The sequence below is a fragment of the Python bivittatus genome, unplaced genomic scaffold (genome assembly GCF_059951505.1).
Source record: "Python bivittatus isolate LINGU-HERP-01145 unplaced genomic scaffold, Pbiv_v1 ctg000730_np1212, whole genome shotgun sequence".
Lineage (NCBI taxonomy): Eukaryota > Metazoa > Chordata > Lepidosauria > Squamata > Pythonidae > Python > Python bivittatus.
Genome location: NW_028277109.1, coordinates 1,692,887 through 1,708,926, shown reverse-complemented (window position 1 = coordinate 1,708,926; position 16,040 = coordinate 1,692,887). Strand labels below are relative to the sequence as shown.

General features: G+C 57.6%; 2 protein-coding genes across 9 annotated transcripts; both read right to left on the bottom strand.

The window, feature by feature from the left end:
* Nucleotides 1-248: 248 nt before the first annotated feature.
* Nucleotides 249-13,686, bottom strand: LOC112542651 (uncharacterized). 8 transcript variants are annotated; one of them, XM_088129118.1, is made up of 12 exons: nt 13,594-13,686; nt 13,042-13,145; nt 8,562-8,605; nt 7,718-7,781; nt 6,213-6,353; nt 5,468-5,566; nt 4,876-4,931; nt 4,613-4,744; nt 4,441-4,483; nt 2,583-2,717; nt 578-949; nt 249-491 (listed from the first exon to the last, which is right to left on the bottom strand). In XM_088129118.1, exons 2-12 carry the CDS (start codon nt 13,105-13,107, stop codon nt 336-338), a joined length of 1,308 nt encoding a protein of 435 aa, XP_087985244.1. In that variant the 5' UTR covers nt 13,108-13,145; nt 13,594-13,686; the 3' UTR covers nt 249-335. The 8 variants fall into 8 exon arrangements, with proteins under 8 accessions (XP_087985244.1, XP_087985250.1, XP_087985245.1 ...); XM_088129124.1 differs by lacking the exon at nt 13,594-13,686 and having other exon boundaries at nt 578-648; nt 823-949; nt 10,880-13,399; XM_088129119.1 differs by lacking the exon at nt 13,594-13,686 and having other exon boundaries at nt 10,880-13,399.
* Nucleotides 13,594-15,871, bottom strand: GCC1 (GRIP and coiled-coil domain containing 1). The gene is made up of 2 exons (XM_088129116.1): nt 15,228-15,871; nt 13,594-15,147 (listed from the first exon to the last, which is right to left on the bottom strand). The coding sequence occupies exons 1-2, from the start codon at nt 15,804-15,806 to the stop codon at nt 13,969-13,971; spliced, it is 1,758 nt and encodes a 585-aa protein (XP_087985242.1). The 5' UTR covers nt 15,807-15,871; the 3' UTR covers nt 13,594-13,968.
* Between the last annotated feature and the right edge of the window lie 169 nt (nt 15,872-16,040).

Sequence of the window (16,040 nt, the reverse complement as noted above, 5' to 3'; positions counted from 1 at the left end):
GGCCTCGGGCTCTGGAGAGAAGGCCATCCGGCAGCGCTGCACTGAGCGTGCGCTCTGGGCCAGAACAGGCAGTGTTAGCCCCGAACGCCCAGTGGGTTCCTTGTCCGCCTCCCCTCCCACATGAGGGTCAAGCGGGGGCTGGGTTTGCTGCAGCCAAGCTGGTCCTGAGACTTCGCAGCGAACTGGAAGGCTTTGTAAGGCTGCCTGCGCGCCCCCCCCCCCCCATGAACAAGGGAGGCAGAGCGGCACAGCTTCCTGCGCGTTTTATTTAGCCAAACGCACACGTTGCTCGACTGCCTCTTGCGGCCCAGCTTGACCTGGAGACGCCTCCGCCACTAGCAGGGCCTGGCCAGGGAGTCCTCGTAGAAGGCCTTCATGCCCGGAGACCAGTGCAGGGGCAGCCGCTCGCTCGCCACCTCCTGGCGGAAGTTCCCCCGCAGCCAGCCATAGGCGAGGCTGTGCAGGAAGCCCTGGAGGGGGGCAGTCAGGGCCTGAGCAGAGGGGAGAAGCCGGCTGTGATTCTCCTCCGGGGCGGCCCTGCCACGCCAGCAGGCCCCCCAAGGAGGTCATCACTCACCGTAGCCACCAAGACAGGGAAAAGGGAGGAGAGCTGGAGGCTGGTGAATGACAGCAGCACGAGGAGGCAAGCTGCGGGCAAAGAGGTGGGCAGGTCACTGCCTCCGCTCAGCCTGCCGGGATCCGACGTGGCCAGCATCTTTCCTGCCCGTTTGTAATGCGGGTCGAGCGCTTCCTCGGCGCTGGTGGCAGGCAGGCAGGCCAGGCTGAGAACCCTGACCAGATAATGGACAAAAGGCCACTGACCTGGCATCCAGCAGAGCACAAGGACCAGCTGGAAGCGGCGGGTGACGTGGCTTCTGCTGGCGAGGCCATCGCTCCATGGCACGTAACGGTCCCGGCAGTGCCAGCTGTTCACCCTGCAGTACAGAACCTGTTGAGGGACAGCAGCAGTGTCAGGAAGACCACGTCCAAATCCTGGTCGGGAAGGGATGGGCACGCTTAGGCTGGCTAACGGACAGCGGAGCCTCTTGCCCCAGGAGCCCAACCCGAGCAGCAAAGGAAACAGCCCCGTCGGCAGGGAAGGCCAGCCGAGCCCCAGGGAAGCCTCTGGTGCTGCCGTGCAGCGAGGCTCTGGACCCTCTGCGGAGAAGGGATGGGGCAACAGGAGCCCTGGGCTGGAGAACAGGCAGCAGCCCCAGAGGCCCCACCGGCTCCTTCGGCCGTCCCTCTTCGGAAGTCAACATGCGAGTGACTGTCCGGCTGGCCCAAGGAAAGTCTCTGCCGCCGCGTTGGGCATCCCTGTCACCCTCTTCAGGCCTGGCAGACTCTGCGCCTCAGCTGGCCTCCCTTCTTGGCTGCCGCAAAGCACGCGCCCCCTCCTGTCCCCACTGGCCCTTTCAGAGGAAGAAGGGATGATGAGCGAGCGCCCCGATGCTTTGCAGGGAGCCCCCCTGCCAGAAAGGGAAGCGGGCCTGCCAGAGCAGATCCTGGAGGACCTCTCACACGTGCCCTTGGGGAGCCAGATGTTTCAAGAGGCTCCTCGCCCACCCTGGCAGCCAACAGGGCGGGGTCGGACTTCCAAAGTTGGCCATCACCCACAGAGCGGCCTGCCTTGATATAAAGGGCCACGATGGCTGAGCTCTCCCGCTGATCGTAAAACTCCACGCTAAAACAGACTAACAACATTAAGGTCCGTGCTAATAAAACTTTAGTTGCGATAGACCAAGCTGTTACTTTTTGGCCTTTCCTGGCAACACAGATTGCTTCGTTTCATGTGAAATGAAGCGAGTGGGACAGAAGCCTGTTTTTAGGTCATGGACAAGGTGGGGAGGCAGAAGAGGTTCGCTCTTCTGATTTGTTTGGTTCTGGCTTAGGGCAAGGAGCGAATTCTACTGCGGTGTGTAAGCTAGCATTGCCTATAAAGCAGCCACTCGACTTGCAAAAGAAATCCCGCCTTAGCGCAAAGCTTTAACCCGGCCCCTTGATCTGGCATGTTCTAAACCAGTTTCTTCCAGATACCCTGTGTGGCTTCAGAAAAAGCCCGTTTTCTTTGCTTTATGCACTTACCTGCCCTCAATTGACATGATAAACCAGGTTAAAATGGGTCTGGGCAGATTCTAGTTTGATGTGCTGTGGGAAGCCCTGCCATATCTTAGCACAGTGTTGAACCAGGTTCCCCTACTTGTTTTTGTACCTTGGGCTGACTGGTTCCTTTTAATTGGCCTCTAAGGCCTCCCAGAATATGCCTACAATTAAACATAAATGCCATAAATCGATCAACGGCCTTCAGAGACACGGGCTGCGTTCTGCATTCGGGCAGCCAAGGCTGATGGCAGGCGAAAGGAGACCGGGGTTTTTGGCAGGGCCTGGGGGCTGCATTTTGCTAACCGTGACGCTTAAGGAAGGCAGAAGCTCCTCTGAGGCTGGGACAGCTCCACAAGCTGAATCCCTCCAGGATGAGCCCCCTCGCCTATCTCTGCCAAGGGGGTGGTCTTGGTTTTCCCTCTCCCCCACACCCAGCAGTCAAAGACCACAGGACAGGACTAGCCACACCCATCACTTACCACGCAGCCGGACACAACCAAGGCCACAAACACAAGGAAGACGATGCTGCTTTCCTTGGCCAAGTGCTGGGGAGAGAGAGAATGGCCTTGCTCTCTGTCGCCCTGGACCACAGGACCAGAACCAGCTGACTGAAGCTACAGGGAGACGTATTTGGATTAGAAAGGGGGAAGAGGAGGAGGAAGAGGAATTTTCTTTTAAATTAGTAATTCTATTAAAAACTACAATTACAAAGATGAAAACTCATACAAACTAAAAAAAACAGTAAAAAGAAAAAATAGTGCAGAAAAGAAAAAAATATAGTAAAGAAAAAGAAAAAATATATCTATAAAGAAATGGCTTCCCCTTCATCACAAGTATAAGCAATTTTAGTAATTTATCACCTTCTCTTAAAATACAACAAATGATCTCTTTTTCTCCTATCCCATCTCCTATCAATAAGCAAATCCTTAAAGCCTTGTTGTTTCAGTCCTGATCAGCAAAAGTCCATTAAGGGTTACCAGAGATGACAACATACCTATTTTACCCTTGATCAAATAAACCAACTTTATATTCCTTCCTTTTACTTTTAACAATCTTGATCTTTAGCCCCTTCAAATAATGTCCTAGAACTTGATTTCTTTTCATTTTGTCCCTTCTCACAAAATTCTTCCAAATTTTAACAAGCCTCTTTTTAAGTCCAATATAGGAAGATTATCCAGGTCACTCTCTTGGTTTATTATTTGTATATCCCTTTTAATTATTAAGACATCAGCCGGTTTCTTTTGTGTGTCCAGTGTAGCATCTTTTTCCATATTATTCATGTAGCCTGCCATTTTTAAATCCACTTTCAGATCAGTCTCAGTCACGTCCAGTAAAACTTGTTCCTGTTCCATAACATCTTTTAAACATAGCCTGTCTATAGAGGCAGATACTCTTAAAATTAACTTCTGGGTCTGTTGTTCAAAAATATCCTTCAATATATCCAATGTTAAAATATTTTGCTTCATTCTGTATTACTAAGTCAAATTTAAGTGTTCTTCTCCTTTAATTGTCATCTTTAGTTCCTTCTGCTTCCCTGATGTCCAATCTTTGAAGTCGCATCATATTATGTTTTTTTTTTAAAGAGAATTCAAAACAAAAGCATTTTCCCAAGGGAAAGATTCTTAGAATTAATTCCAAAATCTTATTTCAATTCCATCTGGGCCCTTAGTCCATTTGTAACTTTCTAAAATCAAAGTTCTAATCACCCTTTTGCTGTTTATTCCAAAAAAATTTTTTTTTAATTTCTTAAACTTGTATTTAAAACTTCTTTCACTAAGGATTGAAGGAAACTCACCCGGTACTATAAGCCTTGTCAATCCAAAGGTTGCTAATAGCTGAAAAGCAGTTAACAAGCAGTTTCCAAAAGTGATTAGAAAAAGAAGTATGCAAACCCAGTGTCTTTTCAAAGGTGCTGACCGCGGTTTGAGCAAGTCAAACCTCGTCTCCCAGAGCTGTAAATCCGCTGGAGACTACTGTCTTGCGGTCTCCTCCGGAGGAGCAGCTGTCTGGAGCACTTGTGGGCGATCTCAAGTCTTCTCCTTGTCCGGAGAGGAATTACAAAAAAGCGGTCTACTCGCTGGCTCTTCATTCCACCACAGTTGTTGGCTCTGCTGAAAGCGGAGGCATCTTCATTTCACCATTTCTTCCCTGGAAGTCTGAGGAGGAATTTCCTGACCATAACAGTGATCAAACAGTGAAGCAAGCCGCCTGACCCAATGGAAGGCTCCCCTTCACCAGCGACTGTCAGAGAGCGGCTGGACCGTCCCTGCTCAGGGATGCTTTAGCCACTCAGCACAAAGGGAGAATGGAGGGAGCAGCTGATCAAGGCTGCTGTACCTTCGAGCAGGTGTCCTGGGAAAGGTGGATGAGAACCAGGCAGCTGGAACAGGAAGAAAGAGAGAAGGGCCTCAAGCCCCCAGCCCAGTCTCAAGGTCTGGCAAGAGGACTACCCTATGCACAGGTCTCTGCCCCCCACCCTCCAGAATCCAGCAGAGAGGAAGATGCCCACCTGGAGCAGGAGAGGTTGGAGCCCCCCGAGGAGTCATTGTCTGCCCGCGACAAAGGCTGAAGAAGGGCCATGCCTCTTAGGGGCCCACTGCTTAGGACCAGCAGGGCCAGAACCACCAGACAAGGGATCAGCCTTGGAGGGCAGAGAAGAAACCATTGGGGAAGGACCCTGGAGGGCCAGGAGGGGCTGATGGTGGACACCCACCATGTTTCCCCAGGAGACACTCCTCTGGCCATCTGCGGGCTCCCTCGCACTCTACCTACCAAGCCAGGGCGTAAGGCAGAGCCAGCTGGCATCTGGGGAAGCACGAGCTGTTCTCCTTTGGGGGAGAGAAAAACAGATTTGGAGGGAAGGACAAACAGAGGGGCGTTGCTGTGGGGGTGACGAACAGGAGAGTTTGCCTTCGGTTCCAGGTTGGGAAAAGGTAGCTGAGGCAGCCATGCTCCCATCTGAGCTGGACTGCAAGACATAATCCCACCCCACTGGGCTCAGACAGCACCCACTGCTCAGCCCAGGGACACTCCCCACCCCCACCCCGCTTGCTTAATGGCTACTGCAGAGCTGGAACTGCAGGTAGCCCAGGTGCTGCAAAGGCTTCTGCCCAGGGATTGGGGGTGACTGGCTGGGCCTTCCCCCAGCCTGCGGCTGTCCTCTGGGCTGCAGCTTGGTGTAACAGAGTTGCTCTTAAACTCATCCTCCAGCTTGGCCTCTACCAGCCTCCATCTATCCACGTATTCAAGCAGGCAAGAATTTTATGGGGCTCCAGCAGCCTGGGCAAGGCAAGGGGGGGGGGGGGGGACAGCAAACTGCAGGGGAACGTGGGTTGCCTCACAAAGACTCCCAGGGTCCCCATACCTGCAAGTTGGAGTACTGAGTCACTCTCCAGCCTCTGACTGCCCGGTTCACTTCACAGGCATAGACAAGCACCATCAGGAGAGAGATGGCGTAGAACATCTGGGGAAGAGAAGGGAGGCCATGCGAAGGCTGCAAAAAAGATGGGTCTCCCACCCTTCCTTGGCTTCAGGACAGTCCCCCCACCCCAGTTCAGCCCCTTCCATTCTGGCTGCTATGTGGGGCCACAGAGATGGAAGCAGGCCCTTTCCAGCCCCCCAGTGCACACTTCCAGCCCTTGGGCAAGGAGATCTTCCGCTGAAGATGAGACTTGCTCTTGTGATGGAAGGTATCTACGAAGAGGAGGGTGATGTGGGAGATCAAGGCTATCAGGAAGGGGGGCGCATCCCAGGAGGGGAAAGGAGACAAGAGGCAACACAATCCGCAGGGGGAGCGTGGGAAGCGAAAGAGGTTCAGGAAAGCCCCTCCCTAGAACCTCCCAGGGTAGATCCACTAGCTGCTGTAGTAGAGATTGAGTCTGGCGAGATTCTGTCTAGAGGATGTGGGCAAATAAAGGGACTGGACTGGACTGGACTGGACTGTTTCACCGTTCTTCTTGAGCTGGGCCTGACAACTCTGCTCTCCAAGAAACCTCAGTTCTGACCCACCAACCACCCTTGCCCAACACAGGACTGAGGTAGGCCAGCAGGGAATTGCCCCCCTCATGGCCAGCCCATCCCTGCCACCCCCTTCAGTGCCACAGAGTTACCATGCCAAACAGCAGCCCATAGAGGCAGAACCCATAGGCTGCACCAAAGAGCTGGGAGGGAAGGAGGTGGACGGCCATGGTGGAGGTCAGCATGGCAGCACCCAGAAAGTCCGCAAGCGAGAGGAGGACAAGAGGCCGGAGCTGGGGACAAGCAACAGGTCAGAAGCACCATCCGGCCCACCGACAGGCAGACCCGCCCTCCCTAATGCGCTCTACAAAACTGAACCAACAAGTGCAGCTGCGAAAGCCTCTGTGCCCCCCCCCCTCGTGGCAGCATGGAGTTCTGCCCAAAGATTGCCTCTTCTCAGCCCTTGCACCCAAGCAGAGGTCTTCTCTGAGTGCTCCCACCCTTTTCCACAGCCGGGCACAGCTCGGGGGAGGCAGCGCTCCAGGTACTGGCACGGGGTCTGCTGTGAGACCAGGGCTTTAACTGCCAGTCTCTGCAGCAGGGACAGGATTGTGCCCCAAACCATCAGAACGGGCTCAGCTGAGGGCAGCACCATCTGGACAAGGCAAGAATCCGCAGGCAAATCTCCCCTTTCCTCGCCCAAGCCAGGTTAGATGAGCCTGCCCTGTGGAGGCGTCCTTCTCGATGCCTTCCACGCCTTTCAAGGGGCCCTCTGCGTCCTTGCAGCAGGAACTAGCCAGACGGGCCAGGCCCCAATTTTAACAGGAAACAAGGGGTGCGATTCCGCTCAGCAGCTCATGTCTCAGCTGCCGGGCGTTCCAGGGTTGGTGGCGGCTCAGTCATCTGATGCAGAATCAGCCCTTGGTTAATAAGAACGGACCCGTTTATCAAAGGGTCCCTGAGCCCTTGGGTGGATCCTGCGCTCTGCGCCTGGCAGTGAGTCAAAGGCTGTCTGTCTCTGCAAAGCACCCCTCCTCTGGGACGGCTGCCCCAAGAGATGCATTTCAGGCATTTTTGCCAATGGCCTTCCCTAGCAACTAGCTACTCCAGGTAGACTATTTTTGCTACATTGCAGTGCTCTGATCTCCATTTTAGGTTATTTATAATATTTGTAAACAGCGTCAGAGTTTTTTTAACTGAAGCAGCAGGATAAAATGCTTAGATAGGGAAGAGGCTTCGCTGGGCTCCATGCCCTTGGTAACCGCAGTTGGGCTAGCCTTCAGGGACAGGCAGCTTCCTTGCTGGGCCAGGGCAGCGGTGCATCAACCCGGCCTCCCGGGGAGCCAGACCACAGCAAGGATTTGAATCTTGGCCAAGGACTGCATTCCCTGCAGACGTTCAGGTGCCAGTCAGAACACGGCAGGCTGTCCAGACGACCCGCGTCACCAGCCCGGTTAAAGATCTACCAGCTGCTAATCTCATCTGTGTTAAACTTGGCCGGTTTCTTTGTTTTGTTCTGTTTTTGTGGCTTAACGTGCGGTACACAGCCTGTCTGTTTATGCTATAATTCCGTGTCTTGTGCATAAAACAAGTAAATATGAAGCAGGTTAAGCCTGTTGCCAAACGCAGCCGGGCAGCTGGAAGTCACTCATCAGACCTGGTCCCTGCAGCACTGCCTTCGGCGGATGGCCACAGCCAGAACGGAGCCGCTGCCCAGCAGGCTGAAAGAGAAACCCAGCAGGGTCAGCTGGGCCTGGCTGCTAGAGAAGAGCCCGTCGGGGCTGGGGGCCCGGGCACTCTCCTCCCTCCCCCCCCAAAGTGTGGTCTGCATTGGCCGTGGCGGGTAGGGAGAAGCCACAGCCCAGGGCTTTCCTCCTTCCTGCCCATTTAGCAACGCCCCTTGGCCGGATGTGCCCATCTACCCGAGAGAAGGAAACGCACTTGTGGGTGGGGGACCAGAGGCCTCCCTCCAGCCCTGCATCGGAGGAGGCGTACACATGCAGCAGCCCCAAACGGAGGAAGCGGGGCTGTTCGCAAGTGATCACAAAAAACGAGAAGGCCTCCACGACTGTTCTGGGCCTTCCAGGGCCCTGGTATCCTTCCTCTTTCCCACACCTGGCCCTGCAGACCCTGTCCCCTTTTCCGTCCTCCCCCAGACATGCTGCAGGCCCCCACGGCCCTTCCAGCATTTTCACTGCAGCCTGCACTGAGGTTGCCCTCCCAAGCCCTCGTCTTCCTCCCACGGCAGGCTGACCCGAAGCCCACTCTGGCAGGCCACGGGCATCCACCTGTTTTCAAATGGGAGCCAGCGGGAGTGGAGAATTTCCACCCTGCTCCTAATCTCTCGGGCCAAACAGTCCCAGTCCGTCCTCTACAGAAGGCCGGACAAGCCCAGGCTCGGGCCAGATGGCTCAGAGGGCCCCTGGATGGCTCAGAGGCTGCCAGGGAAGGGGAACCAAGCAGCGTCCGACAGGGGTGCTAAGCCTGCCCCTCTTGCTCACCTGAGGGAGAGGGCCGCCAGAGAGATGCATGCCAAGGCCAAGACCTAGAAAAGAAGCAGAGAGACCAGGCAGGGGGCATCTGAGCACCAGAAAGGTTCCTGAGGGCATCAAGTCCAACGTCCCCCACCCCGCCCGCCAGTGAATCCAAATCAAAGCATCCCAGACAGGTGGCTTGTCTGAACACATCCAGCAAAGAGAGGACCACCATCTCGGTCAGCGAGCTACTCTTACTGCCTTCCTATAACTTAAAAGGAATTTATTCCCTTTCTTGCACTCTGGAACAAGAGAACAGTGCTGGGTCATCTACATAACATCTTTTCAAAGTGTGGTGGCAGGTCCCCCCGACCCTGGCAAACTCTTCCCAAGGCTAAAGTTTGTCCCATCTCTCTTCAGGACTAAGTTTCTAGTCCCTTGATAATCCTCACTGCTCTTCCGCAAGCCTGTTCCCATTCTCTGACTCTTCTTAAAGAATCCAGAAATGGACAAGAACATAAGGTGGGGCTGCCTAAAGCAAAGGAGAGTGGGATGATGATGATGATGATGATGATGATGATGATGATGATGATGATGATAGATGCCACCTAAAATTCCATTTGCCTTCTTTTCAGCTGCATCACACTCAATTTACTATTATTCCAAATACCATTACCACTGTATTCCTCACCTGTGCATTTGATTGTTTCTGGAGTGAACAATTGTGTATTTTCCCAATTAAATATTACTCTCTGGCATTAGGTTAATATCTCCAATCTGTCAATATCATTTTGAGTGTTATTCTTAATTAGGATGCTAGCTATCGCACCTGATTTTGCATCCTCAGTAAACCTAAAAAGCATTTCATCCACCCTTTCCTCCAAGTCATTAATGAAAACCTTGAAGAGCAGAGGATCCAGAACTGAACTTTGGGGCACCCCACTTGATACCTTTTTTTCAGGTTTGATGAAGAACCAGTGATATGCACTCTTACGATCAGCAATGCTTTCTGCTTAAGGCCATGCCGTCTAGCACACACTTAATCCGCTAGCTAACCAGCATGTCACAGGTTATCTTATCAAATGCTTTGATAAAGGCCAAGAGGCATGTCTACAGCTTTCCCAATTAAAGAAAAAGAAACAGATAAGGCTAGTCTGGGAAGGTTTGTTCTTGACAGAGCCCTGTGGACTTCTGATAACGCCTGCCCGCGGCTGCCCATTCCTCCTCCCTCCAGACGCTCCGGGGCCTGTGGCGAGCAGGCTACAGCAGGCAGCACGAGCTGTGGAGATCTGGCCCTGCCGTTTCCGAAGACAAAGTAGCCCCTCCCTGCTGGGCACAGAACATCAGGATGATGCCGGCCGGCTAGCTGGCCGGCTGGCTGGCTGCCCGGGAAAGCCAGTGGTGCGCCTGGAAGAACCGCCTTGGGCAGCGCCACGGCAGAGGCGGGCTCCTGGCCAGCCTCGGCAGCCGAACAGAGGGGGCTGCCGAGCGAGCGCCCAGCCCTTGCAGCGACCGGCCCGAGACAAGGCTGCGCAACCGAAGCGAGAGGGTCTCCGGCTGCCCGGAGGCGACTGGGCTGGGAGGTGGAGCCGCGCAGGTTCTAGCAGGAGGCGCCCCGCCTCGTGGCCGGGCCAGCCTAACGCCCCGAGGCGTGGAGGAGAGTTCAGCCCGCGTTTCGGACGTCGTAAACGCCCAGACCCGTGCGAATGGCCGCTCTCGGGGCTGGTCCGAGGTAGCCCCACAGATTCGGGAAACCTTTTCCAGGTCACGCCCACCCATCTTGCTGCCCCCCCCCGCCTCCTCTCCGAGCAGAGGGCGTCACAGCAGCTTCCCCCAACAAGCTGGGCCAGGCCACCCGAATCCCCCCGCCCCCCGGGCGTGGAGGAAGCAGCCGCTCTCCGCAGCCGCGCAGCCCCTTCAGAAAAGGCCGATGTCCCTGGAGAAGCCGGCTGCCTGAGTCGGGAATTCGCGGAAAGCAACTCTCCGCGTAGGCTCCGCAGAAGCAAATCCACGGCCGACTTACTGTTTGGCGCCCTGGCCCGCGCCCTGGCCGGTCCACACACGCTGTGGGAACGCGGACGCTTGCAAACCAGGCCGGTTTGCAAGCGTCCGCGTTCCCACGGCGTGTTGCGCAAGGCCAGACCCACACGCACACGAGCGCGCGCCTAGCCAGACACCGAGCCCCGGCTGGCTCTCGAGGCTCTTTCTTTTGCAAAGGCGGCAAGGTAGCCCCCGTATGCACGACCCCCCACCGCCGCCCGGGCTTGGCAAAACGTCTGATCTCTCCCCTCCCGCAACCCGCTGCCTCTCCCTAGGAACACGCTGAGCCCCGAGAGAGGACGTACCTTGTCAGCGGGCAGGGCCGAGCCCCGCTTGCTTTCCTCAGCCATGGGGCGGCGGGCGGCGTCGACCACTGACCTCGCCCCGTCCTCCCTGGCCCTCCCTGGGCTGAGCAGGTTTGCGCAACGGGAGAAGCTACCCCAAGGGCCTCTCCCGACGAAGCGCTGCTCTCCCTTGCCTAAGGCTCACCCGGCTGGCCTTGAGGCGCTGGGCGAAAGCTTCTCACGCCTTCGCTGGGGAAGGGGGGAGCACCCGGCTCCCTCGGCCGCCCGCCCGCCCTCCCAGCAGAGGCTTCGCCGCTCTCTGCACAGCCCCAGCAGGGTTTAGCCCCCCGAAGGAACACTCGCCCAGCAAATTACTCATCGGGGTCCAGGATCTTGTCCTCTGGATCCAGGCCACCCAATGAAAACCACGTGACCAGGAGGAAAGGGAGAGTGAAGCAGTGCCCGCATTTGGCCAGTGAGCACTGCAGCTCAGCACACACAGCCTCCGCCAGCTGCAAGAATGCGCGCCTGCCAACCCGTCACAATGTGCTGGTTCTTAAATTCACCTACAGGTTAGGTTTGCACGGCGTCTCTGGCCACAGGCTGCACACTCACAGCCAGGCATCTCCAACAGTCCAATGTATCATGTGAATTCAGCAGATGTGGCCAGCATTAAGCAAACCTAGAAACCAGTGATTCAACCATGGCTTAGGCAGCCAAGAAACATACCTCACGCGAACTGAGCCAATGAAAAGGGGAGCTGCAGGCTATGGGGCTGGAGATCTGTGGAGTCAAGCCTGCCAGTTTAGGGTCAGAGTGAGCCTAATCCAGGAGGTGGCTTCTTAAGCAACTCCTCTCCGCTTCTAAACCACCATGCTGCTTGTTGCAAGCTACCTCAAACGGTCACATCAGCAGAGCGGCACAATATAAATGTACAAATAGCAGCAGTAAACATTCCTCCCAGCCCCTCAACAGCAGCCCCACGCCGGGTGAGGGAGGGGGGATAAGAACGGAGCACAGCCAAGCATAAGCCTCCCGTGGGGATGCTGCCTTGGGGATTTCATGCCAGGAATCTCTGGCTCGAGGCTGGAAAGAACTGAAAGGCAGAGCTGCATTTCTGGAATGCTTTCCCATTCCCAATAGCTCCATGACTGGGAGGGAAGTTTAGGGTAGAGGAGTCAGTGATTTTCCCGGCCTCTGGGGGACTCTTGATTTTTCCTTCCACAGCACCCAGCTGGTTTTCCAACTCGATCTTCTTTCTTCTCCCCCAACACAGGTTTACTCCCATTCCATTCTGCTTTTGGCTAGCTGGATAGAGAGAGTCCCAAACCTCTTTGTGTAATTTCTTTCCAAAACCACTGGGGTGGAAAAAATGAAAAGATCCCATTCACCAACCCAGAAACCCTGCCATATTCTGGTGGTAGCTGGGAGACCAAGATGACAGAAACTGCAGACCAACCAAACTGCAGCTGCCCCAGGCACTCCACCCCACACCCGCCCCAGAAACGCACAGGGATGGAGGCAGAAGGAAGTACAGATGGCTAAGCCTTTTGCACCAGGTGCCAGAAAGCGGGGGGAAAACAGTAATTGTACAGGCACGCAAAGCAGGCTGGGAAACCGATTGGCCACCACCATTGAGTTGGGACAGTTCTCCATTTGCAGTTGTCTGCTGCCACAGGAGTGGACAAGCATCGCCAGGCAAGGACTAAGAAGCTGTTCTTGCGGCACCTTCAGAACTGACCAGGATAGCTATATTCCAGGTGCCTTTGAAAGGGAGGGGGCAGATCACAGCAGCTTCTTGCAGGGGTAGAATGGTAAACGTTTATCCAGGATGTGAGCAACTGGTGATGCACCCCAGTGAAGGTGCTTCTTAGGGAGTCAGTGACAGAGAAAGTCTGGCCCACAACATGAGCCATTCTGTTCTTGGTCAAGATTCCCATGGACCAGAGAGTGCCTGTTCTTCTGACCTCACAGCTGCTCTAACGTGCACTCAACAATCTTTTTTCAGAAAACTGTTCCATGTCCAAACACCCAAGCAGACAACGCATGTAATCCTAACCCCATCTGGACAAAATATAACTGTATTTACATAAACCCTGCATCAAGAAATTGCACGTTTTAGCATAATGGCTTAAACTCACAAGAAACTAAGACAACGGCTGAGTTCCCGTGACATGCCATACCAAAAATTGCTGCGGGGAGAAGAGCAACACTCCATCAATCCTTCCGTACATGATGCTGAAATGCATATTAGGCACAGCAGGCAAATTGAAACTGCCTGATCACCCTGGAAGGAAGAAGAAAGGTCACACAAACCAGGCTGCTGTCTTTTCTGAGCTGTGAAAGGAGTCAAGAAAGATCCCTGCCCCGTCCCCTACTCCTTAGCCGCCCAGAGTCACACTGGTGAGATGGCAGGCTGTATACTTTGATATAAACAAAGAAATGGAGAGGGGGCGAACCAGGGCCCCCTGCCTACCTTCTAATCCTTGACTGGGAGAAAGCATGCAGGGAGCACCCAAATTGGGAACAGAAAATCTGGGTGCCTCTGCAATTTGGCCCTTTTGGACTAGAGTGGCTGGAGAGGCCCACCCAACCCCCAGGAGCAGCTGCCTCAGCAGTAGAGCTTCAGAGAAGCCTCTGTGCCTCGCTGTCACCCCCATCCTGCTGCACAGCAGTCATCAAAGGACACATCTCTGACTAAAGGCTGAGCACTGCCCTCCACCCCAAACACTCACAGGATAGGCTTCGATTGCTGATGCTTTATTTGCTAGCCTCAAGCTCGACTGCTGGCTTGGGAGTCCACAGGATTTCCCCAGTCCATATTTGGCAAAAAAAAAAAAAGATAAAAATACTGGAATAAACATTGACCAGAGCCCTGAACGGAACCTTTTAAAAGGAATGAAGACCCCAAACTGAATCCCTGCAGCAGAGAACCCAGCCCCAGGGAGGCCCTTCACACGGCATGGAGTCTGAAATGGGAGCCCTGGCTGGTCCTGTGGTCTCCCCACCAAATGGCAAGGAACAGGTACTGCTTCGTCTGGAGACAGGGCGAGCACCCAGCCTCGCTCTGGACCTAGCCCGCCATCCCCCCCAGAAAGCGGGGCGGAGCTTCATCTCTTCCCCGAAAGCCACCAGCCGCTGCCTCCACCCGCATGGCTCAGAACGGCCTGTCTCTCTTCTGGGCTGAAATGCAAAATAGTCAATATGGCTGTCAGGGTTTGCTGGCGTCCCAGCAAGTCTGTCAAGGTCAGAAACCTGTAGAAAATGTTCTTGAGGTACTCCAGGTTAGCTCCCTCCCTGCTCTGGTCCCGGAAGGTCTTCTGAATGTGGCTCTGGAGAAGAGACACCTCCTCCTTGTGCTTCTCTTCTTCTTCCAGCAGCTTCTCCTGGAACCTGCGAACCTCCGTCTCCAGCTGGTGCTTCTGCTTCTTCAGGGCCAGGACCTCCACCTCCTTCCGAGCCAGCTGCTCGGTGTACAGCAGGAAGGGGGGCTCGCTGGGCGCAGGCAGAGGCAGCGCCTGGGCCAGGTGCTCCACAGAACCGTCACCCACGCCATCGCCACCGCCACCGCCGGGCCCCGCCGCGGCCGCTTTGGCCCCCTGCAGGCCGAGGGGCGAGGCCAGGGCCCTCAGCTGCTGCAGCTCCTGGTCCTTCTCGGCCAGAACGGCCAGGGCCCGGTCGCGCTGCTTGCGCATCTCCTCCTCCAGCCGGAGGGCCTCTTCGCGGCCGTCCGAGGCGCAGCGCTCCAGCTCCTGGCGGTGCAGCTGCTGCAGCAGGGCCGCCTCGCGCCGCCCGGCCTCCAGCTCCCCGCGGCGCCGCTCGGCCTCCTCCTCGCAGGAGAGCCGCAGGGCCACGTACTTCTCCCGCAGCTCCGCCAGCCGCTCCTGGCTGTCCTCCAGCTCCCGGGCCGACCTGCTCCGGAGCACCGCCTGCGCCCTCGCCTTGTACCGCTCGAACTCCTCCCGCAGCTGCTCCAGCTCCTGCCGGCAGCGCGCCGCGGCCTCCTCGCCGTCGCCGTCCCCGGGCCCCGCGCCCTCCGCGCCCGGCGGCGCCGGCTCCCCCGCCTCGCGGGCGTCCGGGCGTCCCGAGGCGGCGGCGGCGGCCAGGGCCAGGGCCCGGTTTTCGAGGTCCAGCTGCGCGACGCGCTCCCTCAGCGCGCGGGCGGTGGCGCGCTCCCCCTGCGCGGCCCTCTCGCGGGCGCCCAGCAGCTCCGACAGCTCCGCGACGCGCGCCTCCAGGGCGGCCGCGCGCTGCTCCCCCATCCGGACGCGCTCGTCGGCTCGGGCGGCCTGCGGAGGGAGGACAGGCGGCGTCAGGCGCCGGGCGCGGGCCGCGGGGGGCCCCGGCGGCCAGCCGCCCCCGCGCCCACCTTGCCGGCCTCCTGCAGCAGCTGCGCCTGGAAGTGGCCCCGCAGGCGCTCCAGCTCGGCCTGCAGCTCCCGCGGCCGCGGCTCCTCGCGGCGCGCCTCCGCCAGGCCCAGCTCGGCCTCCCGCCGCCGGGCGCGCTCGGCCTGCAGCAGCCGCTGCAGCTCGCGCAGCATGTCGGCGTGGTCGGCCTGCTCCTGCGCGCGGTCGCGCTGCTGCGCCGCCAGCCGGGCGCGCGCCTCCCGCGCCTCGCCCTCCAGCCGCGCCCGCTCGACGCGCGCGCCGCGCCGCTCCGCCTGGCAGCAGGCCTCCAGGCGCGCCTTCTCCCGCGCCAGCGTGGCCAGCGCCGCGCCCAGCCGCGCCTCGGGGCCGCCCGCCGCCTCCGCCGCCGCCGCCGCCTCCTCCTCCCCCTCGGCCAGCGCGCCCAGGCCGGCCTCCAGCGCCGCGCGCTCCGCCAGCAGCCCCTTGTGCGCGCGCACGAGGTCGCGCAGGCGCGCCCGGTACTCGCGCAGCTGCTCCTCCTGCGCCGCCACCGTCTCCAGCAGCTCCTGCCGGCTCGGCCCGCCCGCGCCCGGCGCCTCCATCGCGCCGCGCCGCGCCGCCCGGCCCGGAAGTCGGCGGCAGCGCCTCGCGCGGCTGCGCCGCCCCGCCCCGCGCGCGCGCACAGCGCCGGGTGGGTGGGGCGGGGCCGGTCGCGAGCGACATCACCGGGGGGAGGGGAGCCGTTGGGCGGGGCGGCGCTCCGCCGGCGGCCCCGCGGGGCGGGGCAGGCGGGACTCGGCGAGGGGAGCTCGGCCCGGGGCGAGCGCCAGGCCGCG

Bases quoted from the DNA above. Each gene is read 5' to 3' on its own strand.
- LOC112542651 (XM_088129117.1), bottom strand. From the start codon at position 8,747: ATGTGTTCAGACAAGCCACCTGTCTGGGATGCTTTGATTTGGATTCAC. The intron at 6,354-8,561 runs GTGAGCAAGAGG...GCTTGTCCCCAG, and splicing joins CTGGCGGCCCTCTCCCTCAG to CTCCGGCCTCTTGTCCTCCT. The intron at 4,484-4,612 runs GTGGGCATCTTC...TTCCTGTTCCAG, and splicing joins TCCAACCTCTCCTGCTCCAG to CTGCCTGGTTCTCATCCACC.
- GCC1 (XM_088129116.1), bottom strand. From the start codon at position 15,806: ATGGAGGCGCCGGGCGCGGGCGGGCCGAGCCGGCAGGAGCTGCTGGAG. The intron at 15,148-15,227 runs GTGGGCGCGGGG...CTCCCTCCGCAG, and splicing joins TGCTGCAGGAGGCCGGCAAG to GCCGCCCGAGCCGACGAGCG.